The 26502-nt window shown below is 52.2% G+C and overlaps 10 protein-coding genes across 11 annotated transcripts; 5 read left to right on the top strand and 5 right to left on the bottom strand.

Annotated features, from left to right (window-relative positions):
* Positions 1–219: 219 nt before the first annotated feature.
* PV05_11352 (uncharacterized protein) lies at positions 220–4048 on the top strand. The gene has a single exon (XM_013454829.1). It carries the CDS (start codon positions 364–366, stop codon positions 3997–3999), a length of 3636 nt encoding a protein of 1211 aa, XP_013310283.1. The 5' UTR covers positions 220–363; the 3' UTR covers positions 4000–4048.
* A 16-nt stretch (positions 4049–4064) lies between these two features.
* PV05_11351 (uncharacterized protein) lies at positions 4065–4820 on the bottom strand (the record flags this gene model as incomplete). The annotated part of the gene is made up of 1 exon (XM_013454828.1): positions 4065–4820. The coding sequence occupies one exon, from the start codon at positions 4818–4820 to the stop codon at positions 4065–4067; it is 756 nt and encodes a 251-aa protein (XP_013310282.1).
* Positions 4821–6372: 1552 nt separating this feature from the next.
* On the bottom strand, positions 6373–9920 carry PV05_11349. Of its 2 annotated transcripts, none has more exons than XM_013454825.1 (3): positions 9639–9920; positions 9385–9585; positions 6373–9333 (listed from the first exon to the last, which is right to left on the bottom strand). In XM_013454825.1, exons 1-3 carry the CDS (start codon positions 9728–9730, stop codon positions 7755–7757), a joined length of 1872 nt encoding a protein of 623 aa, XP_013310279.1. In that variant the 5' UTR covers positions 9731–9920; the 3' UTR covers positions 6373–7754. The 2 variants fall into 2 exon arrangements, with proteins under 2 accessions (XP_013310279.1, XP_013310280.1); XM_013454826.1 differs by having other exon boundaries at positions 9385–9574.
* PV05_11350 (uncharacterized protein) lies at positions 6723–7669 on the top strand. The gene is made up of 3 exons (XM_013454827.1): positions 6723–6792; positions 6869–7528; positions 7583–7669. Exons 1-3 carry the CDS (start codon positions 6736–6738, stop codon positions 7619–7621), a joined length of 756 nt encoding a protein of 251 aa, XP_013310281.1. The 5' UTR covers positions 6723–6735; the 3' UTR covers positions 7622–7669.
* Positions 9921–10264: 344 nt separating the features above from the next.
* On the bottom strand, positions 10265–13069 carry PV05_11348 (uncharacterized protein). The gene is made up of 3 exons (XM_013454824.1): positions 12613–13069; positions 12444–12562; positions 10265–12395 (listed from the first exon to the last, which is right to left on the bottom strand). Exons 1-3 carry the CDS (start codon positions 13024–13026, stop codon positions 10619–10621), a joined length of 2310 nt encoding a protein of 769 aa, XP_013310278.1. The 5' UTR covers positions 13027–13069; the 3' UTR covers positions 10265–10618.
* Positions 13070–13481: 412 nt separating this feature from the next.
* PV05_11347 (uncharacterized protein) lies at positions 13482–15200 on the top strand. Its single transcript, XM_013454823.1, has 2 exons — positions 13482–14317; positions 14417–15200. Exons 1-2 carry the CDS (start codon positions 13776–13778, stop codon positions 14949–14951), a joined length of 1077 nt encoding a protein of 358 aa, XP_013310277.1. The 5' UTR covers positions 13482–13775; the 3' UTR covers positions 14952–15200.
* Positions 15201–16180: 980 nt separating this feature from the next.
* Positions 16181–18685, top strand: PV05_11346 (uncharacterized protein). The gene has a single exon (XM_013454822.1). It carries the CDS (start codon positions 16895–16897, stop codon positions 17609–17611), a length of 717 nt encoding a protein of 238 aa, XP_013310276.1. The 5' UTR covers positions 16181–16894; the 3' UTR covers positions 17612–18685.
* Positions 18686–19732: 1047 nt separating this feature from the next.
* On the bottom strand, positions 19733–21102 carry PV05_11345 (uncharacterized protein). Its single transcript, XM_013454821.1, has 4 exons — positions 20959–21102; positions 20716–20900; positions 20224–20642; positions 19733–20167 (listed from the first exon to the last, which is right to left on the bottom strand). The coding sequence occupies exons 1-4, from the start codon at positions 21079–21081 to the stop codon at positions 20040–20042; spliced, it is 855 nt and encodes a 284-aa protein (XP_013310275.1). The 5' UTR covers positions 21082–21102; the 3' UTR covers positions 19733–20039.
* A 153-nt stretch (positions 21103–21255) lies between these two features.
* Positions 21256–23065, top strand: PV05_11344 (uncharacterized protein). Its single transcript, XM_013454820.1, has one exon. It carries the CDS (start codon positions 21512–21514, stop codon positions 22931–22933), a length of 1422 nt encoding a protein of 473 aa, XP_013310274.1. The 5' UTR covers positions 21256–21511; the 3' UTR covers positions 22934–23065.
* Positions 23051–26472, bottom strand: PV05_11343 (uncharacterized protein). Its single transcript, XM_013454819.1, has 3 exons — positions 26196–26472; positions 25576–26123; positions 23051–25524 (listed from the first exon to the last, which is right to left on the bottom strand). Exons 1-3 carry the CDS (start codon positions 26200–26202, stop codon positions 23593–23595), a joined length of 2487 nt encoding a protein of 828 aa, XP_013310273.1. The 5' UTR covers positions 26203–26472; the 3' UTR covers positions 23051–23592.
* Positions 26473–26502: the final 30 nt, after the last annotated feature.

Raw genomic sequence — 26502 nt, 5'->3', positions numbered from 1 at the left:
ACTCAGCCTTGCGTAACTCAGCCTTGCGTAACTCAGCCTTGCGTAACTCAGCCTTGCGTAACTCAGCCTTGCGTAACTCAGCCTTGCGTAACTCAGCCTTGCGTAGCTCAGCCTTGCCCGGCGTAGCGCTAAACCTCTCTGGTCGAAATTCTCTTATCGATAACGCTGGGTTTTTTGGAGTTCCGCGCGACTCAAAATTTTTGGCTGTAAGCGTCTGCGCTTCGAGGTCATTTCTCAAGGTCTCTTTACTCTTTCTCGGCTGCCCTCGTGTGCCCAATTTACTGGTGAAGACACTGTCAGCATCGCCTGGCTTTTCCCCCGCCAGTGCTGCCTTTGGTTGAGCCCGAGTGGGCGTCTGCGGCCATGTCGTCCACCACAACGCAGACCAGGACGAAATGGTCCGTAGAGTACGACACTGTCAAGAGACACAAGCTGTTTCGCAACACACCGAAAGACCGAAGCGCGTTTCCTGCCCTCCAAGCCGCCGTCAAACCGCACATCGAGTCGTTCAATGCGCTGTGGGGCGAGAAATTGATCGACGAAGGTTTGAAAGATATTGGCATACAGTCCGTTGTTGATGGCGATATTCGAAACCCTAGTCGGACGGTCGCACGCAATAAGCTGGACCTCAGAGTGACAGAGGTTATGTTGGAAAAGGCTGTCCTGCCGCCGTCGAACAAATTCAGTATCCAAGATCGAAACATCTACCCTTCCGAGTGTCGAGAACGCCATGCTACGTACCGAGGAAAGCTAAGAGCTCGGTTACAATACAGAATAAACAATGGAGATTGGAAAGAATCAATACGGGATGTCGGTCAGATGCCTATCATGCTGCGGTCGAACAGGTGCCATCTGGAAAAGTTCTCACCCGCAGAAATGGTTCGCCACAAAGAGGAGTCGGAAGAAATGGGAGGCTATTTTATTGTCAATGGAAACGAAAAGCTCATCAGGATGATAATAGCATCGAGGAGGAACTATCCTATGGCAATTGAACGGAATGCATTCACCGGAAGAGGGCCGACTTTCTCAAAACTTGGTGTGCAGATCCGGTCGGTCCGGCCAGATCAGACGTCCCAGACGAATGTCCTTCACTATCTTACGGACGGGAATGTCACGTTCAGGTTTTCCTGGAGGAAAAACGAGTTCCTTGTACCTGTGGTCATGATTCTCAAGGCTCTGGTCGAGACCAATGATCGAGAAATCGGCGAGGGCATCATTGGAGCGTGGTCAAACAAATCGCCCAATTCCTTCGTGACCGATCGTACCGAACTTCTTCTGCGGACATACAAAGCATACAACTTGAAGACAAGAGCACAAACACTAGCCTACTTAGGCGAGAAGTTCCGACCTGTACTCGGCAATCCCATCACAATGTCGGATGAGAAGGTTGGAGAAGACTTCCTACGGAAGGTTGTCTTACCACATCTCGGCAACCTGGACGTGACGCCCGCCCAGAACAACGACAAGTTCCAGTTGATGCTGTTCATGATCCGGAAACTGTACGCCCTGGCGGCAGGAGACTGTGCCCTGGATAATCCCGACACAGTGTCAAACCATGAAGTTCTGCTGGGAGGATTCCTCTATGGTATGATCCTCAAAGAGGGCATACATGACTGGCTGGTATCAATCGGACAGACCGCGAGAGAGTGGTTGAGGAACAAGAACGACGCCAAATTCACAGATCCCAGTTTCGAAACAGACTTTTTACCGAAAATCGTGCGAAGAACGAATGAGAACATAGGAGGCAAGCTGGAGTACTTTTTATCTACAGGCAATCTCGTCAGTCAGACTGGTCTAGATCAGTCGCAGACGTCTGGCTTCACGATCGTTGCTGAAAAGATCAACTTCTACCGATTCATTAGCCATTTCAGATGTATACATCGAGGTACCTTCTTCGCACAGCTGAAGACAACAACAGTCCGGAAGCTCTTACCTGAAAGTTGGGGTTTCTTATGTCCCGTCCACACTCCGGATGGTTCTCCTTGCGGACTGCTCAACCATTTGTCTCATCAGTGCATGATACAGATCAAGCGGATTGATACTTCCGGCATCGAGAAGGCGGTCATTCAGCTCGGACTAGCCCCAGTACCAGCTATGGATGTTCAAGACAGCCTGTCAGTTCAGCTCGATGGACGGATACTAGGATATTGTTCAGCCAAGAGAGCAAGAGAGATTGCGCAGCTCCTGCGGCACTGGAAGGTCAACGGCGAACACAAAATCCCCAATGAACTGGAGATCGGGCACGTGCCAACCTCAAATGGCGGTTTGTATCCTGGACTCTACCTCTTCACCGATCCCTCCCGCATGCTACGTCCGGTAAAATACATTCCTTCGGATAAACTCGACTACGTTGGACCTTTCGAGCAGCAATACATGAACATTGCATGTGTCGATGCCGATATTATACCCAACCTGACCACGCACATCGAGTACAAGCCCACGAACATCCTTTCCATCCTCGCCAACATGACTCCCTTTTCCGACTTCAACCAATCCCCTCGAAACATGTACCAATGCCAAATGAGCAAGCAAGCCATGGGCACGCCATCGTCGAACCTGATGTGCCGAACAGATAACAAAGCCTATCTCCTGCAGACAGGCCAAACGCCGGTTGTAAGACCACCACTGTACAACGAGTACGGCCTGGACAATTTCCCGAATGGCATGAACGCTGTTGTCGCCGTCATCTCATACACGGGCTACGACATGGACGACGCCATGATAATCAACAAATCCTCGCACGAGCGCGGATTCGGCGACGGCGTCATTTTCAAGACCAAAGTGTACAACCTCGATGAAAAGTCCCGCGGTCCTCGATCCAAGACGGAAATCAAATCGTTGTTCGGTTTTGCTGAAGGAGACCCCAACATTTCAACCGACGCCGTTCGCGCGCTCGATCCCGACGGACTGCCCGCCATCGGCACGAAAGTCGGCGAAGGCGATATCGTGCTCGCGTACCACAGTGTCATGTTCGACCCGTCGGAAGGTAAATTGAAGAATCTGGACGGCCGGACGAGTTACTTCAAGTACAAGGACGCTGAGGAGGCATATATCGACCAGATTCGTCTGATCGGGTCCGAGAGTGGTGACCAGCCCTGTCAGGCGATCAGCATCAAATATCGAATTCCCCGACGGCCTATCATCGGTGACAAGTTCTCCTCGCGGCACGGGCAAAAGGGTGTTTGTTCGATGCTCTGGCCAAGCGAGGACATGCCGTTCAGCGAATCCGGGATCCAGCCTGACGTTATCATCAATCCGCATGCATTCCCCTCGCGAATGACGATCGGCATGTTCGTCGAGTCGTTGGCGGGCAAATCTGGCGCACTGCACGGTCTGGCACAGGACTGCACGCCGTTCTCGTTCGACGAGGATAACACGGCGGGCAATTTCTTCGGCGACCAGCTCCGGCAGGCGGGGTACAATTTCTACGGCAACGAGCCAATGTACAGCGGCATAACGGGCAAGGAGTTCGCGGCGGACATTTACATTGGTGTCGTGTATTACCAGAGACTGAGACACATGGTTAGCGACAAGTTCCAGGTTCGTACCACAGGCCCGGTCAACGCGCTGCATGGCCAGCCCATCAAGGGAAGGAGCAAAGGTGGTGGTATTCGAGTCGGAGAGATGGAGAGAGATTCGCTGATTGCGCACGGCTGCGCTTATTTGCTGCAGGATCGGTTGATGGACTGCAGTGACAAGAGCCGCGCGTGGGTGTGTCGGTCTTGTGGAAGTTTCTTGAGCACCATGATGGTGCCCAACCAGTTCACCGTCGGGAAGAGAGGAGGCCGCGTCGAACCGAGCGGTGTCGTGAGGTGTCGCGCTTGTGCTCGGCCCGCGACGTTTGACGACAGCAAGATGCTCGTCTGGGAGGACGGAGCCGGAAGGAAATATGTCGGCGGCGATAACACTACAGTCGTCAATGTCCCGGGCGTTTTAAGACTGTTGGATGTGGATTTGGCTGCTATGGGTGTCCGAATGAGGTTTGAGATTGAGAACTAGGCTTAACTACTACCTGTAGCGTTGTCATGGAAGTGAGCCCACGTGCGACATGAAAATGAAAATTATTACATTGTGACAAGGTCGTTTTTCAACTTCCCCCCAGAGTCCACATCGTCGGGATTGAGCATGCCCAACCTGATGGCGAAGTCGCTTCGGCCGATCTCTTCGACGAGTTCTCGTGCCATGACCAGCCTGCGCGTGTACCGCGTGACACTGCCTGGTTGTGAAGACACGCTGACCGTACGCTCGTTCATGACCAATTCTTGACATGTAGCGTTGTGCAGGGCCAGGGCTCCATGGCCAAGTAGGGCATACAAGGCGAGTATAACCTTTCCTTGATTCGGCGCATTGACAAGCACGATGACCGCAATGTAGACCAGCAGTCCGGCAACCCAGTCCAGGGACTCGCATAGCACAGGGTGTTTCGGACGCGCGAGCCAGCTTCCCGACGTTACGGCCTTGAGGTCGTCGACTAGCCCTTTCATCCTGATCCAGCGGTCTTCGGACAGGAGGATCAGCAGGTCGCCCTTGACACCGGGCTCGGATTCGCCATGCCATGGCGACGTCGTCCTTGCACGGAGGGTGACGATCGAAAGGAGGCGAGACAGGAGGAGCAGAGCTACACTGGCCATGCAGGACGGGTGGAGTGATCTGCCGGTGAATAGAATACCACAGCAGCCGAGCAGTATAGTAGTTGTAGGGAGGTACAAGACGCCCCGTCGAGCCATATTGCGCATCTTGTTGCGAGGGGCTTTGTCGTTGTTGTCGGAGACCTCGACCGTGACAAGAGATCCTGTTTGGCCCATGCGCTGGAGATACATGACCGTAGCCTGGTTCTCGACGCGGAAGCAATACTAGTAGTGCCCAGCAAGTCAGTTGGGCAGGGAAAGCTGCACCTAGTCTAGCCCTAGCCCTAGCCCTATCCACGCCAGAAAATCCATCGATACCCCCCCCTCGTCGTCCAAGAAACGGCAGAGGAGGCATATGGGTATAACCGATAAAAGTACAAACTAAGCAACTAATTACTTACCCCGGTCGTCATCGCAGCGCAGGCGGGATACTCGCCTTCATTGAGAGCCCGATGGGACAGAGGCGTCTGCATACCCAGGCATAGCAGAAGGCAGTCGATGTATCCCGGCCGGCCTGTCAGTGCGAGGTACGTGTGAAGTGGAGGGATGACGGAAGGGTTGGCGAGGAGAAGGATGGGGAAGAGAGTAAGATCCATCATTTCGAGAAGGCGAGATACTAGTATTGGGACACGGAGCGGCTCGTGGGTGGAATTAATTCGTTTGACAAACACCTATGGCCACGTACAAGTAGAATGACAGTGGAGAGAGAAACGAGGAGTGATTTGAATTGTCAGGAGAAGGCTGGAGCACAAAGACATGGCTGACGATTTGGTGTAACCAATCCAATCACGGGCCCGATTCGTCGACTCCGGTAGGGCAGAGCTCTCAGCCTTTCCCTCACCAGCCTGTTCTTCTGGTCATGCGCAGCCTGGTAGGCTACTTGTGGGGCTGTAATATCACAGCGGTTCAGACCATAGAATTCTTTCGAAGATCTCAAAATCAATGTGATATCCTCCTCAGACCAGCCCACTCCTCCACAATGGTTAGGCCGTATGCGGGGTTATGGCGAGTATTCAGCAGTCAACAACTCATACCATCCATGGTAGTAGCACTAGAAGTGCAGCCGCCAACAACAATCTCGACGAAGGCCTTGACTTCTGCATGTCCACTCCCCGATCTGGTCCAGTCGCTGTCTCGCCACTCCTAGCTCCGTTCCAGCGCTCTTGAAGTGTAGCAGTTGATAATAAAACGAGGGTCGTGCAGAGCGCTAGCACAAACATTGAAACTCCATTTTGAATCCGCGCCCTCGCTCCCCTTTTGTTAATAGTATCGAAAAATGACGATGGGAAATACTCTGTCAAGCGCCGCTCTCAGAAATAATGTATCTACTAACTACTAGTAGTCGACTTACCGATACAGAGGTTGTCAGTTGTGCCTCTACTCTGGAATACTAGTACAGAGTGTTCTCGTGGATGGATTGGGGAAGGTTTCGCTTCCCATGTACATGCGCAATAGCCGTCAGAACTTCCACCGTTCCAATTGTAATGCTGTGCGAGGGAAGGCTTCGTGTCCTCAAACGCGAGAGCAGTTTCTGGAACTACTGTATTCAACAGGATGCACAGTCACTTTACATTGGAGCGCAACAGGCCGGCCGATTGGGGACACGTGATATGGAATCGGCAGACTTCCCGGAAGACTGATCCCACTGCAACAATAAGGTAGGTACCTCAAGTGGTTCGTTGCTGCCTGCGATCAGGATGCACATTTGAGGAAATGATGTTCCGGAGCATCGACTCTTTGGCTACACTGCGACAACAGTTGACCGAGCTCGGTTTCAACTCGCTCTTAGTCGGCCGAACGCTTACGTGTCGAGAGTGTATATATACGGGGAATATACCACCCTCATAGCCTCCAGAGGTCAAGAACACAACTCTGAATTCGGATTCAGATGACCTTGCTCGGCAAGCATTCCTCGTCATACTCTCAAACAGTGCTTGCGCGTACTCCACGTCATCGTGGTCGCTATTTAGCATTTCCTTTGCCTCGCCAGACAACTTCCTACCAGAGACAAGGCTCGGGACACCACCACAGCCTTGCCTTCGTCAGTTATCCGCGAGAGGCTTCAGGCAGTCAACTCAAACCTTCTCTAAATCGGCAGGCGCATAAGATGGCAGCCTCAACTGCGTCCGCACCACCGCACCAGGACAGGTTGAAGTCCTTCGGGGTATGTAACGTATCTCGGCGACGTTTCTCCCTCCGTCGCTCTTAGCCCAACGATTCCGTACTGAAAATTTGACTAGTTCGATGATGGCCGTGAAGAAGGTCTGCGCGAATACATCTTCGCGCGACCAGACTTGGAGACATCGCTGCGCAACAATCCAAAGGCGGTCCTTGCCGCCATAAGCGAATACACAGCCAAGAAACGCATGATCACCTTCGGAGAGGTCAAGATCAACAAATGTCGTGAGCTGCTGGCACAGATGAACCCGCCCCCAAAGGCCCTCATCGAATTGGGTACATATGTCGGCATGTCAGCCATCGGCTGGGGCGACATTTTGAAATCGCTGAACCCTGGTGAGGAAAGCCAGTGCAAGGTCTTCGCAATGGAGCTGGACCCGAAATTCGCAGCCATTGCACGAGACCTGGTCGACCTTGCTGGGCTGAAAGACATCGTCACTGTCTTGGAGGGTCCAGCGGCCGACAACATCCGCGCACTCAAGACTTCGCATACTGTGGATAAGGTCGACGTCGCCTTCTTTGACCAGTGGCAGGAATCCTATAAACCAGATCTCATAGTGTGCGAGGAATCTGGTATATTTCGTAAAGGAACGGTCATCCTTGCCGACAATACTGACAGCCCCGGAACGCCTGACTATAACCAGTACCTTGAAGAGTCCAGCGGTCGACAAGGTGGTGTCAAATATCAGAACGTGAAGCATGAGACAGCTTCGAAGATTGCGGTAAGTTAGAATGGGTCATCTCGTCGCCATCTGACATTGCTGATCGTGGAACAGAAAATCATTTTGGCAAGTACAGTTCTTGAGGTACCTTGAAGGGCGCCTGAGCCGAAGCATTACTTGTAGAATTGAATTTATTGGCTCGAGGGACACATTCGTTCAGCCCTTTGTCGCACATCGAGAAATAGCTCAGAAGTCGGTATTGATAGGTAGCGTGGACGGAAAACCTTCAACCTTCGTCGCCATGATTGTCCTTGACCGTCTCATCCACGTCGCTTTCACCGTCAGTGATGTCTGCATCTACTAGCGCCTGCTCGGTTTGACTGGTATTGTCTAGTGCATTAATAGGAGTCTTCGTGGCCTCAATGCCGCCCGACGTGACGAACAAGAATGTCTCATTCGGGAAGTTGTCGACATGGTTGAAGAAGTTCCCAAACACGTTGTCGTTTTCCTCGTCACGATACATTCGTTCGTAAATCTGAGCTTGCTTGAACGCATCCATTTCAGTTTTGAACTTGTCGAAATCGATCGGTTCTTTGGCCAATTCGTTCTTCGCCCGTTTGTTGTAGTTGTCGAACACAGGCCGTTCCAGCAATAATCCCAAGCTAGGTGCTTTAGGTATGGAGATTGGCTCAGGACCCAAGCTCTCATACATTCGGTTTGGATCACAGCCACACCGGACCACCAATGCTACCATACCCACCATCTTGCGGATCTGATGCATCATGAAACTCTGGCCATGAACCTTGAGACTGAGCCATTCGGTGCCGTTGATGAGAATGGGTTCCCGATTGACTACGAAGGACTTTATCAAACGCTTCGCCGAAGGGTCCTTGTAAGATTTTTGGACCGTAAAGTTGTGGTAGTTGCGAGTGCCTTTATAATAATCGAGACACTCTTGAATGCGATCGAGGCGAGATTGTGGAATGCGATACGCTCGTTTAGCCGTGAGGTAGGTTTGACGAAGACGTTTCATGGCTTCTTGAAGAATCGCTGACCGTGATGACTTGGACTCAGAAGAGACTTTCTCGATGGGTTCCGTTGCGCTGTTCTCGACATCCACGTTCTCTTGAGTTTGTGGCTTCTCGTCCTCCATCTTTTCAGGCCGTCCTTGGGACTCTTGCTTATTGTGATCGGTTTCAGCATCTCCCGAGACCTGTTGATCGATCTTTTGTGCTTCGATTTTGTCGGCGCTTTCTGTTTGCTCTTTGGGCAGTTCCTGGTTGGGGGCCATCTCGACATCGGAAGGGGGCTGTTGCTCGCTGTTTGGTGCTTCGGATCTGTCGGCCTTCATCCACAGCGCTTTCTCCAATATGGCCCTGGTCTCTTCATCGTATTCCATCAGTATGGGCTTGATCATCTCTTCATCGACCTTCTCCCAGTATCCCGCGACCTCTTCTTGTCTTTTTCGGTAGGCATCTATATCGTTTTCCTTCTCAGCCCACTCCTCGAGAGCTCTGCCCAAAAAGCTGCTGGGGTGCGGTGGCAGGAAGCTGTGCGTAGGGATCAAGTACTCGTATATTCTCGAGTCCACCAACTGATATGCGCTGAAGCTGTTGATTGTCCTTTCAAATCCCCAGACTCGTATTTGCGGAGCCAGATTGTCATTAATCTTCTTGACAATATCCTCGTCTTCAACGATCAATTTCAGGGAAATGACATTGCCAGCGGCGTGGACGCCCTTGTCGGTACGTGCGCATCTTACAAAGGAGGATTTCTTCGGGTCATCGGCATTGGCTTTGGAGATGGCTCCTGCTGCAACGAAGGCTTGAAAGAGGTCACCTTCGATGGTCTTATGTTCGTGAGTACTAGGTGTTGTTAGCAGGTTGAATCTCATATCTCCGATCGAACTTCCTCACAATTGCATGCCCCTGTATCCTGTTCCGGCATACCCAATAAGTACTGCGACTTTCTTCTTCGGTCTTCTCTCTTCTGCTGCTAGGACTTCGTCGCTGAACTTGGTAGCATGAATCGGTAACTCGGGCTTGCCCTCATCAATTCGTTGCCGTTTCGCAGCCTGCTCATCCTGATTCCGTTGCCGCTTGTCTCCTTTTGTCTTACTTAGCAGGTCAGTCCTGCGACGTATAGAGGAGGGTACTTGTGGTAGACTTACGACCACTCTGTTCTTCCCATATCCCTCTTCTTGCCGTTACGACCTCCTCGACCACCCCTGCCGCCTCCGCGGGAAAAATCTTTCGGGCCCATTGTGCCTGTAGCAAGTGTGTTTCTTCGAATGTGATTGACGGGCGCGAATCATGCGGTTTGGACCTTTTAGGCCAACGCGGGCGACGACGTCTGTTGCGAATGTGCGGTGCTACACTTCGACTAGGGAAAGAGAACAGATTCGGGAACACTTTTGAGAATAACGACTTAAGCCACATAGGTACGCCCAAGCCTGGAACTATTTTAACAAAAAGATATTCTTGCTGCGTGGGGGACTTTTCGTTGGAGAGACCGGGGAGAAGTGACGTTGTGCTTCACTGTACTCAGCACTCCTACGGTAGCGCATTAGGCTCACTAGGCGCCCAGAAGAACTTTGGCTACCCTTGTCCTGCGAGCTCCGCTTTTACGGTCTCTCAATCCCTTTTCCGCTTGGATTTCTCGGATCTGGTAGACCAGCTTCTCCAGGCTGTCTCTGGATCCAATGGAGACAACGCACCCGTGCCCCCAAACCCACAATGCATCCAGGTCCTTCAGGATACACACCGAGACCGTGCGCCAATGAGTACAACGGGCTGGGAGACACACACGGAAAAGAGGAGATCGAGAAACTTTCTGTCATAAATACACAGCCTGGGGAGCACAGAGAAAGACGATCCTTCTCCATTGAGGTCAGGCACCTTGACTCTCTGTCAATAGGCGACGTTCCGCTCTGTATACACCACGCTGGTCTCCTATAATACAAGTATGCAAACCATCAGCCCCAAATGACAGCTTGTCTCTTCTTTGCATCCATGGTTCATCAGAATTCATAACTCATCCCTCTCGTCGTTTTGGTTTTGTCGGCGCGTCGACGCGAAACAAGACTTGTTTCCAGCCGACTATCTCTTTTGTCTAGTCGACACCATCCGAACGTTGCAAGGTACACGATACTCAATCCTTCCATCGGTAATGGTAGAGCACGCGGAACCATCCCTGAGCCAACAACAGAGACAAATTGGGCAGGACTGCTGCATTATCACCAGCCCCTTCTGATAATGGCATCGATCTCCCACCCACATCGTCAATCATATTGAGCAAACAATCAGCCCAGTGTGACATCCGATATTCGTCGGCTGCAGCTTTTGCCTCGGACCAGAACCAACTAAAGCCGTAAGTGTTGTGGAACGCTTCCGATCTGTTCTGAAGGGCCGCCTTCAAGCGACTCAGGTTCTCAACTGCCGGCTTGGTGTACACCTCGGACTTTGCGTGTATGACGAATTCGCAGAATGTAATGGTAGCGATTGACCAGCAGTGCATGTCCAGAGGGTTGAAAGGTGCTACTGTCATCGATTGGCTGGTGAGAAATTCGGTTAACTGTGTAGCCTTCATCTGGACAAGCATAGGACTGGATTCATTATCTGGATAGCGCGACATGAGCAAGTCCAGGAACAGCTTGGTTTGATGCACGATCGGTGAGTCCAGGGTGAGGGGAGGGTATCTTTTCAGGGTATCTTCGAAGAGCGAGAAAGCAAGGATGCGTTTTACTTGCGCGCCGACAGGACTGTAAGGGTCCAAGTGAAGGAGGCAGGACACCATGCCAACAGTGTTGGAGGAATGAGCGAGAAATCCAGCTTCGGCAGGTACCTTGGTAATATCAGCATATCCTACCATGGTGTCTTTGCTCTGCCTGTCGGCTACCGATAATTCTTGCAAGCCAGACCCCAAGCCAAGATCATGCAATTTGGACAACAGACAGGCACAGTTGAATGATTGTTGGACAATCTGGCTGAGCTGACTTGGGTCCATATTGTCTACAAATGTGGTCGATTCTGTTGCTCGAAGTTGGTCGATCATCCGCAGGCTGGAGTTGATGAGGTCGGTTTTCGTTGTCATTGACCCCTGTACATGGCTGATATCACTATCACATGCAGCGGCCAACAGTATAAGTGTCCAGACGCATAGAAGACGTCCTGAAATCGTGTCAGGGCCTCCTTGCTGTGCGACGGACGCGACGTTGCTAGCCAGTTCTTCGAAGTCCTCGAATGCAGTGGTGGGCAGTTCGTGTTTGAGGGGTTGAGCGGACGAGTTGGAAAACTGGGATGTAGTGTCGGCATGGTTGCCATTAGTCGCGCTACCATTCTCGAAATTGCCCATCAAGGCGATGGCAACGGCGAAGGAGTGTTGTAATACTGGAGAGGCCTGATGTACTATTCCCGAAACTGCTTCAGCATCTGGAAGGAGCGCGAATAGTGGGTGCACATGCCGATAGTATTTGTTCAAGTGAGCTTCATTCAGGTTGAAAGGTTCAAGCTTCGCATATTGGTCATCAAGTCGTGGTCGTTTTTGGGGTGGAGGAGATTCAAGTCCAGCCCAGAAAGGTTTGACACTCTCTGACATTTTGAGACCGTCCTGGTTCGTCTGGTGTGAAGAGGGGCCAGGCATGGACTGATCAGGAGCGATTGCCAAACTTCCAGCGTCTCGCGGCCGCAATCCAGGAGCGATGTTTCCCCAAGCGCCAGTACTTGGGATTCTGTCGCGCTGAAATTCGAGCGGTGCGAACGGATTGCGAGGGTCGTTAAAGGAGAAATGACGCCTGGGAGTAGACTCATCGGGAGAGAAAGCTTCGGCATAACCAGCAAAATTAGAGCTCCCGTCCAAGGACTGTCGCAGCGCCTGCTTCTGTACGTGTTCGACTTGCTGAACGCGTTCGGCCAGTTCTTTGATATAACTAAAGCAGGTTTAGTCACACTGAATCCATTTGCGCATCTACACTTACCCTTTGGAGGGACCGCGCTTCATAGGCTTGCGCTCAAATTCACAAATCACACCAGCCTTTTGGCAGTTTGTGCAAGTTTTCGGCGTGCCATCAGCCTCCACTGGAGCATCGCAACGGACCTGGTATTCTCAATATACATGGCTTCACAACCGAAGACAGGGACGCGTACCTTCTTTCTCCTACACTCATCACACGCACGCGAAGTCTTTGATCTTTTCCTCTTATCGCCAGTGTTAGCCATATGCTCTGACGATTCGTCCACACTGTCGCGCGCAGGTATGAAGGATGCTTGGTTTGGAGTCTGAGGAGGGGCCATGGAGGCATCTGCGCCTGCGCCAGACACCGTGCCATTCGAAGCCGCAGTTATACCGCCGAGATGGTCTGTCGCAGGGTGGTTGATGGATGCTGTGGGATCGCCGAGGTCTCGTGGATATGAAGACATGCCATAATTCGGGTTCATGGCCAGCTGGGTGTCGATGGGGAAGGAGAATGCATTTGAGTCGAAATGGGAGGTACCAGGGGGCGCAAAAGAGGAGATCGGATCGTCGCTGGATTGATCGCGACCATTCAGACTCCTAGCCATGACTTTATGAGCTCACAAGAGCCGAATTGAAGGTGTGGCCGTGGTTCCGAAAGATGGAAGGATTGTAAGAATTGAGTCGCGTTTTTGGAGCGGGAGGATCATGCCTCGGACGAGCACCAATCAACAGCTCACCTGCTAACAAGCCAACCAGAACAGCTCGGAACAATAACTTGAATTGGGGGCTGATGGGGCACATGGGGTCACTAACTTAGCCTCACCAGCCTTCAGAGCCACAGAGCTTTCTAAGGTGGCAGTGAGGGGGAAGCTCCAGCACTCTCCAGTCATGGCCAGCCTGTCTCCCCGGTATCCTGCCCACCGACCGCTTCCAGCTGCCTACTATGGTACATGGGTACAACACCTTGACACTAGACAACAAAGGGACTCCCATCCTATCTTGCTCAAATGAATCGATGCCGGTTCTGTATGTAGGGAATTCCACCATGATTGTAGACGGCGTAGGGAACAAGCAATGGTGACGACACCTCTAGAGCGCAGGCAAACAAGTCATGTCACCAGCATGTCTTCCGACGTTCATTCCTGCCCCTGTCTGATTATCACACCATGCCTTGAGACATTTTACCTCGACTTATGAATAGGCTGTTGTCTGTACCGAATCCAGTTTTGCGTTCGCGGAAAAAAGGATTCAAGGACATTGTGATTGCCAGACATTCTCCATCATACCATAATCATCGACCCTTTTCATCCAGCATAACCTGAACAGTGATCACACCGTCTACTCTTTCACCAAGATGGCAGCACCGTCAACACAATCCATTCCATCGGTCATGCGGGCCTGGCAATACTCGTCGACGCATGGCGGATTGGAGAGAAACCTCGTCCTGAACGAGTCGGCTGCTCTTCCGCCTCACGACGACAAAGCCCTGGGCAAAGACAAAGTGCTCGTTCAAGTGCTCGCGGCTTCACTGAATCCCGTAGACTACAAGTTTGTCGAGTTGCCTTTGGTAGGGCGCATGGCGGTGAAGACACCGGCTTGCCCAGGCCTTGATTTTGCAGGGCGTGTGGTCAAACCTGCTCCCGGCACAGCTACATCAGAGTTTCCGGTCGGACAGCTTGTTTTCGGGCGTCTGGCTCATCCGACCTCGTTCGGCACGTTGGAAGACTATACGGTGGTACAAACTGGGCAAATGGCGAAAATCCCCACAAGAGTGTCCGTCCAAGACGCCGCCTGCGTGGGCACGGCCGGCTTGACGGCGTATGAATGCATTGTTCCGAATGTCAAAGGTGGAGATAAGATATTCATCAATGGCGGTAGCGGAGGAACAGGTGTTTGGTGAGTGTATTCTTCTCCAAAGGCTGTGCGATCCAAGCGAGAGTCTCATGCTTTGTCTCTGTCTGCCTTGGCTATACACTTCTAACTGACAATCTGCAGGGGCATACAGATCGCCAAAGCAGTTGGGTGTCACGTTGCAACGACGTGTTCAGGGAAGAATGTTCAATTTTGCAAGGACTTGGGCGCAGATGAGGTGATCGACTATCAGAGCCAGAACGTCGTTGAGGCGTTAAAGAAAGGGGTTAGTGAGTCTGGGCGCAAGTTCGATCTGGTGGTTGACAATGTTGGCACGCTGCCTGCCTTGTACTGGAATTGCCATCATTTCACAAACCCTAGGGCCAAGTACGTGCAAGTGGGCATAGAGGGGTCGTTACACACAGTCGTCGATCTCGTGATGAGATTTCTGTGGCCTGGATTCTTGGGTGGAGGGAAGCGGAAGTTGCAGATGCTCACGGTCAAAGGGAGCAGGAAAGACCTGGAAGGAATCGGGGAGTGGATGAGTCAGGGAAAGGTCAGAGCCGTACAGGATCAAGTCCTACGGATGGAAGACGCCCCGAAGGCATTTGAGCGGCTCAAAACGCATCATGCTCGGGGGAAAATCGTTGTTACGGTGGGTGAGTCAGTGAGTGAGTGAGTGAGTGAGTGAGCGGGCGGAATTCTTCTGGGAGATTTGTCTTGTGTATACCTCGTGTGTAGCAATAATAGGCTCTAAAAGTAAAGCCAAACAGGCAGGCACCCAGGCAGGTAGTTCAAGGTTTGCGGCCGTTCATTTGGACAAGGCTCCGTACGACACTTGACCGCCAGGAAGTCATTTCCACGGGAGCCACGAGAAGCATCCGTCAGCATTAAACGAGAGTTCCGCCATCCCGCCAGGAGGTTCGAGGTTCGCAAAACGTACGCCCTTGCGCCCTAGAGTCCACGGCGAGGTCGACTCGGATATGCACGATGGACTTCTGGACTGTCGGCAGGTGGGTTCCGATGGCAGCAGGTGTGTCATGCCTCTTCCTCTTGCATGCTGAAGAAGGACGTCAACGGCACGTAGGCCCATGCATGGCACAGAGTCAGCTGAGTAGCGACGTAAGCAGATGCTGAAGGAAGAGTCGGAGGCTACGGCCGATGGTCCAGCTGGCCCAGGGTTGATTGCAACAGGGGACTTTTGCTACGTCCGGACGGGGTTATCGATAAAGCGGATTAATGCATGCAGAAGTACCAGAGTAACTGCTAGAGGAATAGCCCCAGGTAGAGGCCACACCTTTACTGGGATTGGTGGAGGCAGTGCAAGCGCAGGGGTTCGTAAGGCCATGGACAGACTTGGATAAGCCTTGTTTCGAGAATTTACAGAGGCTCACTCAAGGTTGATTCCCATGGGACCCGGTGTTGTTGTGTGACTGTACGGCACCTGACTGCATGACTCTTGTTGTCTGCAATTCTGTACTCATGGTGCCGGGACGGAGATAGACGAGGGGGAAATATCAGGAAGGGAAAAAACCAGAAGAGAGGAGATGACAGATGGCCCTCGTGTTTTTGAGTCTTGTGTGGCATCATTGTGCATGAATAGATTGTAACCGGTGAACCAAACACACCAGTCTGGGTGAAGACTTCTCACAAGTGTTCACAAGTGTTCACGAGGTGTTCTTCAGCCCTGCGAGTCCTACTATTTGGGGCTTGTCCTCCTCCAGTTTAGCGCCTTCATTGCCCTGATAGTGATTGGGGGCGCAGACCAAACGACACGAACCGAACCGACACTGCCACTGTGGCCGGCCACCTGCCCTGGAGTGCCTACGCACGCTACGGTAGGTGCTTCCCCATCCATCATTCCCATTTCCTTTGCCCTTCTCTCAACCAACTCGTTTCATACCCCCTCAGAATCAAACACGAAATAAACGCTGTTTCTGTCTTTGGCCCCGTTTCGCTTTGTGTCGGCCTGCGGACCAACCTTCCACCCTTCCACCCTTCGGAACAAGCAGGGTGCCACCAGGGCAGTGCCTAGATGTGAATCCAATCATGACTCACGCTGCCTACTCACCACCTGATTGAATGCTCATGGCAGCCTGGGAATTGGGCCATTCCTTCCACTTCGGGTTAGCCACGTCCCCAGGCTTCGACTCAAAAGTGCCTGGCAAAAGGTCCCCTCGATTCATCATACGCTCAATGCACTGATGTGTCCTACCATTGGCCTGGTCCACACCTCGAGGCTATAAACTGCATGGCATCCTCCTCTCCTCTATCCCATTGATTCTTCTTCTTCTACCACTCACATCTGATTGCCTCTACATTGACCTTTCGTTCAATTCTTCTACAACTCACTGTCCAGTGCCATCGCAGTCGACAAGGCTGCTGCTCAATTCCTTCCCAATACCTCACCACACAGTCACGCTGTCGTCTCAACGTACCACCACCTACTACTATTACCCCAAGAGGTCGCATACTTTGGATGACTTGATTCCTCAGTATCAATACATCACCATCACCCGTGCTCCGACAAGGCCTCAAACGCCTCCACCTTCTACACCACCCTTGACATATTCCAATACTTCCACTCCCACCACCAGATCACCGTCGACACCAGTGGAAAAGATGGCCAGAGGTCCGACCACTCAGCGCGTGGTTAACTTCGCCAAGGAAGTCACCACCAGACGCCCACTACGCGATGACGAGTACTCGGTTATGTCTCACTTCGCCCGGCACGCTTCCAAATGCAAAGCCTGTGCCAATCCATATGCCTCGTGGAAACAGGACATTGATCTTTGTGACCGAGGCTGGAGTTATGCCAGAGACGTTGCCAGATACACGTACTCCAAAGGAGGAAGACCCTTCTCCATTATTGACCGACGGAGGGGCGAGTATGTCCAGCTCGAGATCCCACCCGAATTCGAGGTCATCAACAGTCTCCTCAAAGCCTGGGATCATGGCTTGTCTCTGAACAAGATCAAGAAACCTGTCATCGTTGTGCCCCAGACCCCAAAGCGTGACGCTGTAGAGGCTCCCAAGGTTGTCTCCGCATCCAACGACTACGTCTACGAAGATACCCCACGAGACAGGCGGTCACGTAACTACGACGTGGTCGAGATCATCCCCAGCTCAAGCCGTCGTGACCGAAGGGAGAAGGCATACCGCAACGACCGAGGCGAAGAGCGATACCGGTACGAACGAAGAGAGAGACCTGTCAGCTACTACGAGAGCAAAGGGAGTCTCTACGAACGCGATGAAGAAGAGAAAAGACGTCGACAACGGTATGATGAGCAACCCATCGTCATCATCGCCGAACCTACACGGCGGTATGCCAGACGGTGAAAGACCAGGCGCTTCAGGGAGTTACGAGTTAATAGTTTGACTTTTCCACGATCAACATGTATCAACAATGAAACCAACAAGACATTGGCCCAAGTGGGTGGTCCAGCATCACAAGACATGTTCGACTTAAAACAATTCAGTCGAGTCTTTGAGCGGCCCCCACATCATCTGGATGGCCCGGCGATGAACCAATATCAAAAGGAGAGCCCGGCTTGCAACAGTCCAGTCGAGCTCAGGCTCGCAATACAGCACACCACAACATCAACATCAAGGAGGATTCGAGGTGGCACTCGTGTTTGGTCTATGATTGATTGTGTATGGCTTATGGTCTCTTCGGGGTTGTCTTGATTGCATTTGTCATTGACTCCGCCATTTATTGCTATCTGCTTTTGCTCATTTGGTGCGCCTTCTTCTTACCTCATTCACAGCTCCAAAAAAAAATCACTTGCTTCATTGGGCTGGGGCTGGGCGTCTGCTCGTTTCCCACGCTGCGAACACAAGTGGTCTCCTGGGAAGGGGGCCGAAACAAGGAGTAATCTGGTTATGATATGAGATGGCAAAATAGCAATGCATATGCAAAGTTTTCTTTGGATCAGAGTACAGACATGTCTTTGTGGCCAACGGAGGGAGGTTAGGGAGGTGAATGGCCCCGACCAGGCTGACCGCGAGCCTGAGACTCAGGAGGGTGTGCAGGCGTCACGCCCGTATCACGATACCGGGCCTCAACGGGGCTCTGCGGCCCTGACAAGCTGAGTCTCAAATTGCCGCACACCTTGATTACTCAAGATTCGGGGCCAAGCAGATTTGGAACTTTGGGTCTGATGTTGCCTGCAAGGCCTGCTCCTCCATGCAGGTTTTTCTTAGGTCAGCGCCCTTGCTTGAGCCAAGAGACAAGTCCTTTTCCCCGCGCTGAATTGCCGGAGAATGGATATGGGAAGGACTTTTATTTAGATACTGTAGCTTATGTAGTCATGTCCTCGGACATAAAGACACAGTGGTCCAAAACAAGTTCTACAATCAAGAACGATCAAAGAAGGGGTTCTCTCGATGCTGGCGAGCTGGTAAGAAAATGCTCTGCTTACATAATACGAAGCGAAGCGAAGCGAGGCGAGACGAGGCGAGGCGGTCAATGTCATCGTCGCTGGCAATTGTGTGGTGATATCAAAGCAAGCACGGTATTGGCAGACTTTTCGTAGAAGATTGACCTGTACCTCCCAGCGATCCCCGTAGAAGGATCCGTGGCAGCAGAAGTCTTGCTACTTATACAAAACTAAACACAAACAGAGAAAAAGACCCTTCGATGGGTACTAGTACTGAGGTGGATGCCTAGCGCGAGGTCGGATAGGAAGAATGCGCCCCTTCGTCTCTGCCGTTAGGGAGAGACCATGGCTCGTCTCTTTGTGTCTTGTCTCTGGCCGATTCTCAGTTCAGCCGTGTACGCCCGTCATAATCGTGTTTGGAGTTGTTGCCTGTGTGTCAATCCCCATAAGACCCACGCCCATTTTCTATTCTATTCAGTTCAGCTCAGTTCAGTTCATATTCCGTATCGAAGACCGAGAACTCGTACTACTATACCTGCTCTAGGACTGGGTGAGATGGTCCGCATCCATGCCCCTTCGCACCTGTCGACGGCCGGGTACCACGTAGTAGAAGAGAATCATAGTCAGCGCAGACGAAGCGGCGAACATGAGGGGTGGCCTCGGGAGAGGCAGAACAGCGCAAGGCAGTGCAGTGCAGTACGGTGCGGTGCTGTTCTGTGACTGGAATTCATCACGCGACTTTTTCCCTTTTCTCCCGATGCACTGGCTATCATCAGATCCAAGACCAAAGGTCCGCATTTAACTCCAGGTCGGTGGTGTGGAGTCCTCTCATCCAGGCACCTCTTACTCGTAGCATCCGCGGCACTTTCGCCAGCACGCAGAATGTCCTCGCTCGCCACTTTGGGAGAGGTGGCCCCAAGCAGTTCTCGGTAATGGGGCCTTTTCTTGTCGGAATGGGGGCCTCCTGCTCGTTGCGCAAGGCAGCCATAAATGCTGTTACCAAGAAAGTGTACCTCCCCCTGTCTTCATCCTTACCTAGAGGGGCAACGAGGTGTGGTCATCGAACATGATGACTGTGTCAAGTCCGTCACGAAATCAAAACCAAGAACAGTGTTGAAGGATGCCCGAAACGCAAAGACACAAGTGAATAAGATGCAGAGACAAAATGTTTCGAGGTGACAAAGTCGGATCCATACCAGCTTCAGATCGAATGACTGTCCGTGGCGACAAGTCCTTCCTGATTGATTTTCCCTGCTACCGTTAACGCCGGTGCTATGCCACTGTTTTTGCCCTTTCTGAAAATTGTACATTCCGCACTTGCATTGTCGAACCCTCTTGGCCCGAGCAGAAACATGCTCTTAATGAGATCTTGCGGGCAACACTTGCCTCTAACCACTCTCTGACTCCTCCTCTTTAGCCAGACCGTGCTCTTTAAGCAGGGCCATGATCTCTTCACCAGACCACAGATGGTGGTAAATCTTGCCGTCTGCAGTTTTGCCAACAGTCGCGAACTCGACTGTAACACGATTAGTAGTCCGTCATGACCCTTGCTCCGAGGCGTTCAAAACTCACTCTTCTCGCTGCTCAATTTGGTTGAATCCATCGTCTTGCTCAGCACCTTGACAGCCATACCACACGCCTCTTTTAGATCGCATTCTTCCTTGTAGTCTTGCTTGAGGAGTGACTGTGCACTGGCGTTGTTGGCGCCCACGCTCGTGGCCTTCCATCCACCATAGTTCCCCGAGGGATTGCTTTGGTACAACTGGAATTGTCGTTGTGGATCCCACCCGGCGTAGATAAAGGAGACGCCAAACGGTCGCAGACCACCGTGTTGTGTGTAGCCTTGTTTCAAATCGCAAAGACGACGGACAAGCTGTTCGCAGGGGATGTCTTCGTTGTAGGTCAGTAGGAAGCGTTGCGCAGCTTGTCTAGCGTAATTGATCAGGATATTTGCATCGGCCGTCATTCCCGCTACGGCGCAGATCATGTTGCTAGGATACCGGTCAGTATGACAGCCGGAATGCAGAAGTTCGCTCTCGCGTGCGCTACTGGGGGGGAACGTACTCGTTCAAGATGTAGAGCTTCTCTGCTGAAGTATCTTGTTCCAGCAGTTTGCTGGTGACTTTTCGTTCTGCTGCAAGTACAATTCCATCTTGTGCTAATATTCCCAAAGCGGTGCCGGCATGTGATATGGCTTCGAGGGCATATTCGACTTGGTATAACCGGCCTTCGGGAGAGAAGATTGTTGTCTATGCGAAACGGTTAGCGATTGACTGATGTTAGTCAGGTAACGTTAGAAAAACGTACCCTTGAGTCGTATCTTCGAGCCATGATGCTGATATCTAGTCGGGGGAGTTGTGGAAATGTCACCGAGCAGCTCAAAGGAAGGAGATTGAGGATGGAAGACGGAAGATGGGTATTAATTGACATTCATGATGCGGAGGAGGAGCATTTGCAGGCACGGCAGCCTCACGCGTCCCCGCCGTTCACCCAATCAAATGGTTGTACAGCTTGCTTGAGGCTGGGTCACGTGAAAGTCGGTTAATTCCAGTTCACGACTCGCCCTCTTTTTATGGCAGTAGTTCAGGTATGCAAGCTCTATATGTTGACAGTCACCATCTTTTAGCCACCGCCTTGATGACCGAGATCAGGGGATCAAAATCGAATCCATCTCTACTGGTCTCTAGAGGTATTGCTCCCAAGTGAGTTTAGCGTCAGTTGGTTTACCAGGGCAGGGCGGTGGCAGAATTTCACGAGTTCCTGAGAATCACAATTGCTCCAACTTTTTGTCTAGAAGTATTCCAACCCTGTTCAGACTCCGTAGAGGGCGAGAGCTGCTTCTCTGAGTCCTTCGCTCACGATGCTGAAATCTACTTACCGTACCGCTGCTCCAGCCCCCGAGGAACGACCTCTACCACCAGGGTGGACTGAACACAAAGCCCCGACCGGACATACCTACTACTACAATGCAGAAACCAAGCAATCCACATACACCAGGCCCACTGCTCCCTCCGAGGAGCCCCTTCAGATCGACTATGGCGCCACTGAACCCGATCATGTCATGCGCGCATCGCTGCAGGCAATGGAAGAATTCCAAAGGAATACGCAAGGAGCAGGTCACTTCACTGGCGGGAGAAGTTACCAAGAACATTCCCGCCGAAGGGGGAACCAGGGAGACAGACCGAAGTCAAAGGCGCCTATCCCTGATTGCCCGCCGTGGGTTCTCGTCAAGACGAAGCTGGGCAGACGGTTCGTGCACAATGCAGAAACCAAGCAGAGTTTGTGGAAATTCCCGCAGGACGTCATGATGGCGGTCATCGAGATGGACAGGCAGGAGTGGGAGGCGAAGAAGAAAGCTGAGAGTCAGCCACCAGAGCCACAGACTACGCGGGCCGAAGAGGTCGAGACAAGGGCAGAATCCACGGTTACAGACCAACAGCCTCGAGCAGGGCCAGCTCGAGATGTCCAGGATTACGACAGCGATTCCTACGAAGAAGTCGAAGTCACTGACGACGAAGCCGACGGTGACCAAGAAAAACTCGCTAAACGGCCGCGCCTCTCAGCAACCCCTCCACCAGCCGGTCCGGTCGAATTCAATGAAGACGATATTGCCTGGCAACTTGCCGCCATGGAAGAAGACGCGTATTCCAACCCTGAGCACTCCGACCACCACTCTGCAGACGAGGATGAAGGCCTTCCCCTAACCTCTGCCGACAATACTGCCCTCTTCCGCTCCCTGCTAGACGACTCGGGCATATCTCCATATTCGACGTTCGAAAAACTGATCGAAGACCTTGCCATAGTCGAGGACGAGCGATGGGTCGCTTTGCCCAACACCACGTCCCGCCGCGACGCCTTTGCATCGTGGTCGAGAGACCGCATCGCCGAAATACAAGAGCGTAAAAAGATAGAATCCTCGTCCAAAAAGCCGCGGGACGCCAAAGTCGAGTATCTGCGCTTCCTGCACAAGCACGCCACGCCGAAACTGTACTGGCCCGAGTTCAAGCGCAAGTTCAAGAAAGAGGCCGAGATGCGGGATAGTGCGTTGCAGGATAAAGACCGGGAGAAATTGTACCGCGAACTTGTGGCGAAGTTGAAAACGAGTGAGAACGAGCGGAGGAAGGAGCTTGTCTCGCTTCTCAAGGGGATGGACAGGACGAACACGAACCGAGATCTGAGTCTTGATGAGTTGCCGGATAGCGTGGTGAGGGACGTCAAGTTCTATACGATCGAGCAGGGCAGGCGGGATGAGCTTGTGAGGACGTTTCTCGAGACGCAATGATACCGAATTCTGAACCGCTATAAGAAGTTGAGATTTCGCGAGGTCGCGAGGACGAGGTATAATGAATGTATGCAGTTTACGAGGATCAACACACGATGAACCCCGTATTATGTTAACTGCGATTGAACCGCCCACTCTCATTCTGTGACATCTAACTATTTAGTTGAAAGCCCACAACGCCATTAACTTCTAAGCCCAACCCCCAAGCTCCCATACCACGGTCCGTGATGCTCCAGCATATGAAACGCTTCTAACTGAGTCAGTCCTGCCTCAGACATGACATATGCTGCACCCCCTTGTCGTGAGAGAAAACACTGCAAGCACAATTGGCGGAATTGTTCATCTTCTACACTGACAAGAACGTTAAGCGGCGCGAAGCGAAGCCGAAAGCTGTACACACAACTAATCAATCCCAGCTCTTCTCTTGGGCGCAACACAACACAACAGATTTGCCATCGGGCAATAGTGCTGGTGTTGTTCCTGCCGCAGAAATATTTTCAATCAACGACACTCCCACGGGGTATATCCACACATCTTCTCCGCCACGTCGTACAAAAGTCTCTTATCCAACCATCTCTCAGTCTTTGCATATGTTGGCATTGAAACCTGATACAGAGATAGGCTGCTTGGTCTCAAACCGAGCAAAAAGGCTTGCTGCCTCAAATCCCACCCCCCTGACCGCCTGCAGCGATACTACTCTCCTGCAACATGGTAGTGAGCACGTCCAACCGATTCGCCGCCTCGGGATTCTTCTCGATGCACTCCTTGATGATCTTGAATTCGATCTCTCCTGCATTCGGCGCCTGAGCACAGAGTTGAACAACAGCGGGACTCGATGCCAGTGGACCCAATATTTTCTGGGCTGTCATCGTGGCAGGTGACTGTGGTTGCAGTTGTGACGGTTGTCCATAACCAGGATATGGCTGTCCCGGTGGGGCAAACCCCGGAGTCGGCATCATTTGAGGAGGCGCCCCGTTGGCTCCATACTGACCTGGCACAGGCGCAGGCGACTGACTGTATATACCAGTCTGCGGCGGCTCGAAGCTACCATCATGCGGGGTGATGGGCGTCTGTGCAACTGCAGGTCCTCTGCTCGATGGACTCGCCGCAGTGGGTGTACCATCCAAGTTCGCTCCCTGCATGTGAGGCAGCTCGCTGTTCTTGATGACAATTGGAACGAGCAGCATACGTTCTCTCGCCGGGTCGGAGAAGTCAGTCTCGAGTTTCTTGACGAAAGTAGGCAACTCTTGACCCTCGTTCAATGGAATGAGGTAAATGTCTTTGATCGCTGCATTGTGATGCTGCACCCCCACGCCGAATCGATCTTTGCTCTTGAAATACCGGAATAACTTGTCGAACTCTTCTTGGTCGGGCGAGTTTTGTGGCTCCGGCATGTAAACAATCACCAGGTCTGACGTATTGCTGTACTCGAGGCCACAGAGGTACTCATCTGCCTTGGGCGGTTGTATGCGACCTCCGATGGAGATTTCCTGCGGTAAGACGTCGCGATATGTCATGCGGAGAGTGTCGCTGTCAGGCGTTGCTCCTGCTGCATGTCTCGCCGTGGCGCGGAAACGACCGAGATTACCACCATTAATGGTACCTCGCCAGACCACACCGTCGGCCTCAGCGGACTCTTTGGGTGAATACGGCGGTGATTCGGCCTCTTCGTCTTTGAGTAGCTCATCGATATCGGCGTCTGCCTTGGCGCCTGGTCCCATGGGCTCTCTGACAGCCATGCCGGGTGACTGCTGGGAAAGGTCGCCAAACCGGTGTCCATCAACATCAGGCGAACCCTGAACATTTGACCAGACCTTGTCGATGTCGAAGTTGGAGGACGATTGTCGCTTGGTATCAACCGATGGCTTAGGCCTGGATCGACCCGCTCCAGGGATTTCCGATGGACTCTTAATAACAGGGCTCTTTGACTCGGCATCTGACTGCTCGATTCCGCTTGGTCTCCGGACGGGAGCATTCGAGGTCTGAGATTCAGCAGCGACTTGTCTCGACTCATCGACGTATTCCTCTCCCTTGTGCGTACGGCGGATACGAGGCCCTTGCTCTTCGACGATTGTGTGCTGTTTCTCCAGCTCTTTCATGGTAGCCGCATCCTTTTTCTTCTGCTCTTCGCTCGCCATATCTTTTGGATCCATACCCGCAAGCTCTTCAGGGCTGAGATCGCCACTAAGTAGTCGTACTGCGAGAGCATGGTTCTTCTTCAGGTTGAAGGGGATGGATCGTAGCTGATTCTTGTACGCTTCATTCGGTTCGCCGCTGCCACCAGCATGGATGTGATAGAGGGCGCTCTCAAGACGCAGGCCGATGCCGTTTGAGATAGCTTGGGTGCTTGAGCCGCTTGGGGCAGTGTACTCGCCTTGTTTTGATGCTTCTTTGATTTGACTCTCCATCAGCTTGATCAAAGTAGACGCAGCTTGCCTCCTGGAACTATTCGCAAGCTCCTTTACGTCTGTCACCACAGGGTATTCGGACTTGGATGCAGGCTTTGAGGGAGTCTCGCTAGGTTTGCGCGCTGGAGTTGCAGCTTTGGCGCCATTCGTGTCTGCCGCAGGTGTTCCTCGAGCTTTCTTGTTCTGTGTTCTAGTTAATACATTGTTGTCCTGAAAAGTGGCAACGTAACCCACCTTCAATTCTGGTACGCTGGGGGATTCCTCCAGTTTGCGCTTCTGTCCGGTCGCCGTGGGTTGAGGTGTTTGGTCCTTGGCCTCTTGAGACGCCCTTGGGCCTACCTCGCTTGTTCGAGCACCGCCAGACTTTCGACCCTTTTTACCCTTTTTCTTCGTCCTCTCTTCAAACTTCCTTAGCGCTTCATCCCAGGGGCGCTCCCCACGCGCCATAGCGGCGATCAGTTCTTTGTGGTCCTCGGGCTTGCATTGTTCGCAAAAGTATGTTTCGGGCTGGTAATCTTCTTCTAGACCCATGCAGCTGTTGTGTTGCCATGCTTCACATCTGTCACAGCAGATCATTGCTCGAGGGACATCTTCTTCCTCTTCATATGTTCCGCAGACACATCGAATGATCTCTTCGGACTCTTCGTCTCCTTCTTCCTCCTCTTCAACTGCCTTGGCTTTCGAGCTTTTTCCCTTTCCTTTCTTTTTTGGAGCATCTTCTTGGATGTCGCGGTCTTTGGTGTATTGTCCTTTGGTCGCGCGACCGGATCGTCGAGGTTCGTCTGGTCGTCTGTCAGTGAGGGGTTCCACCATGGACTGCGCAACACAAAGCGCGCCATCATGATGTTGCTTACCAGCCATTGTGAAGATGTATGATGTCGTCGCGCGACACTACACGGGACGCAGCAGCGAGTAGAGGCTTGTCACAAATCACGTTTAAATCGCGATCTACAACAAGTCGCGGGGAACGTTCACGAGACCAGTTGGTGAATGCGCCAACAGGCCAACTCTTGTGTTTTCAGACTCGATGAGACTAAACGCTAACGATGCCAGTAGGGCAAACGCTCTCACTAGCTAGAAGTTTCTAGGAGGCTGATTGAGTAGATGGTGAACGAAGTGCTGTTTGAATGGCGAAGGTGGAGGCAACGTAGGCGGGAGATG

Source organism: Exophiala xenobiotica (assembly GCF_000835505.1).
Source record: "Exophiala xenobiotica strain CBS 118157 unplaced genomic scaffold supercont1.7, whole genome shotgun sequence".
NCBI classification, from domain to species: domain Eukaryota; kingdom Fungi; phylum Ascomycota; class Eurotiomycetes; order Chaetothyriales; family Herpotrichiellaceae; genus Exophiala; species Exophiala xenobiotica.
The sequence above is the reverse complement of the archived record's forward strand: the minus strand, read 5'-3'. Positions and strand labels throughout refer to the sequence as shown.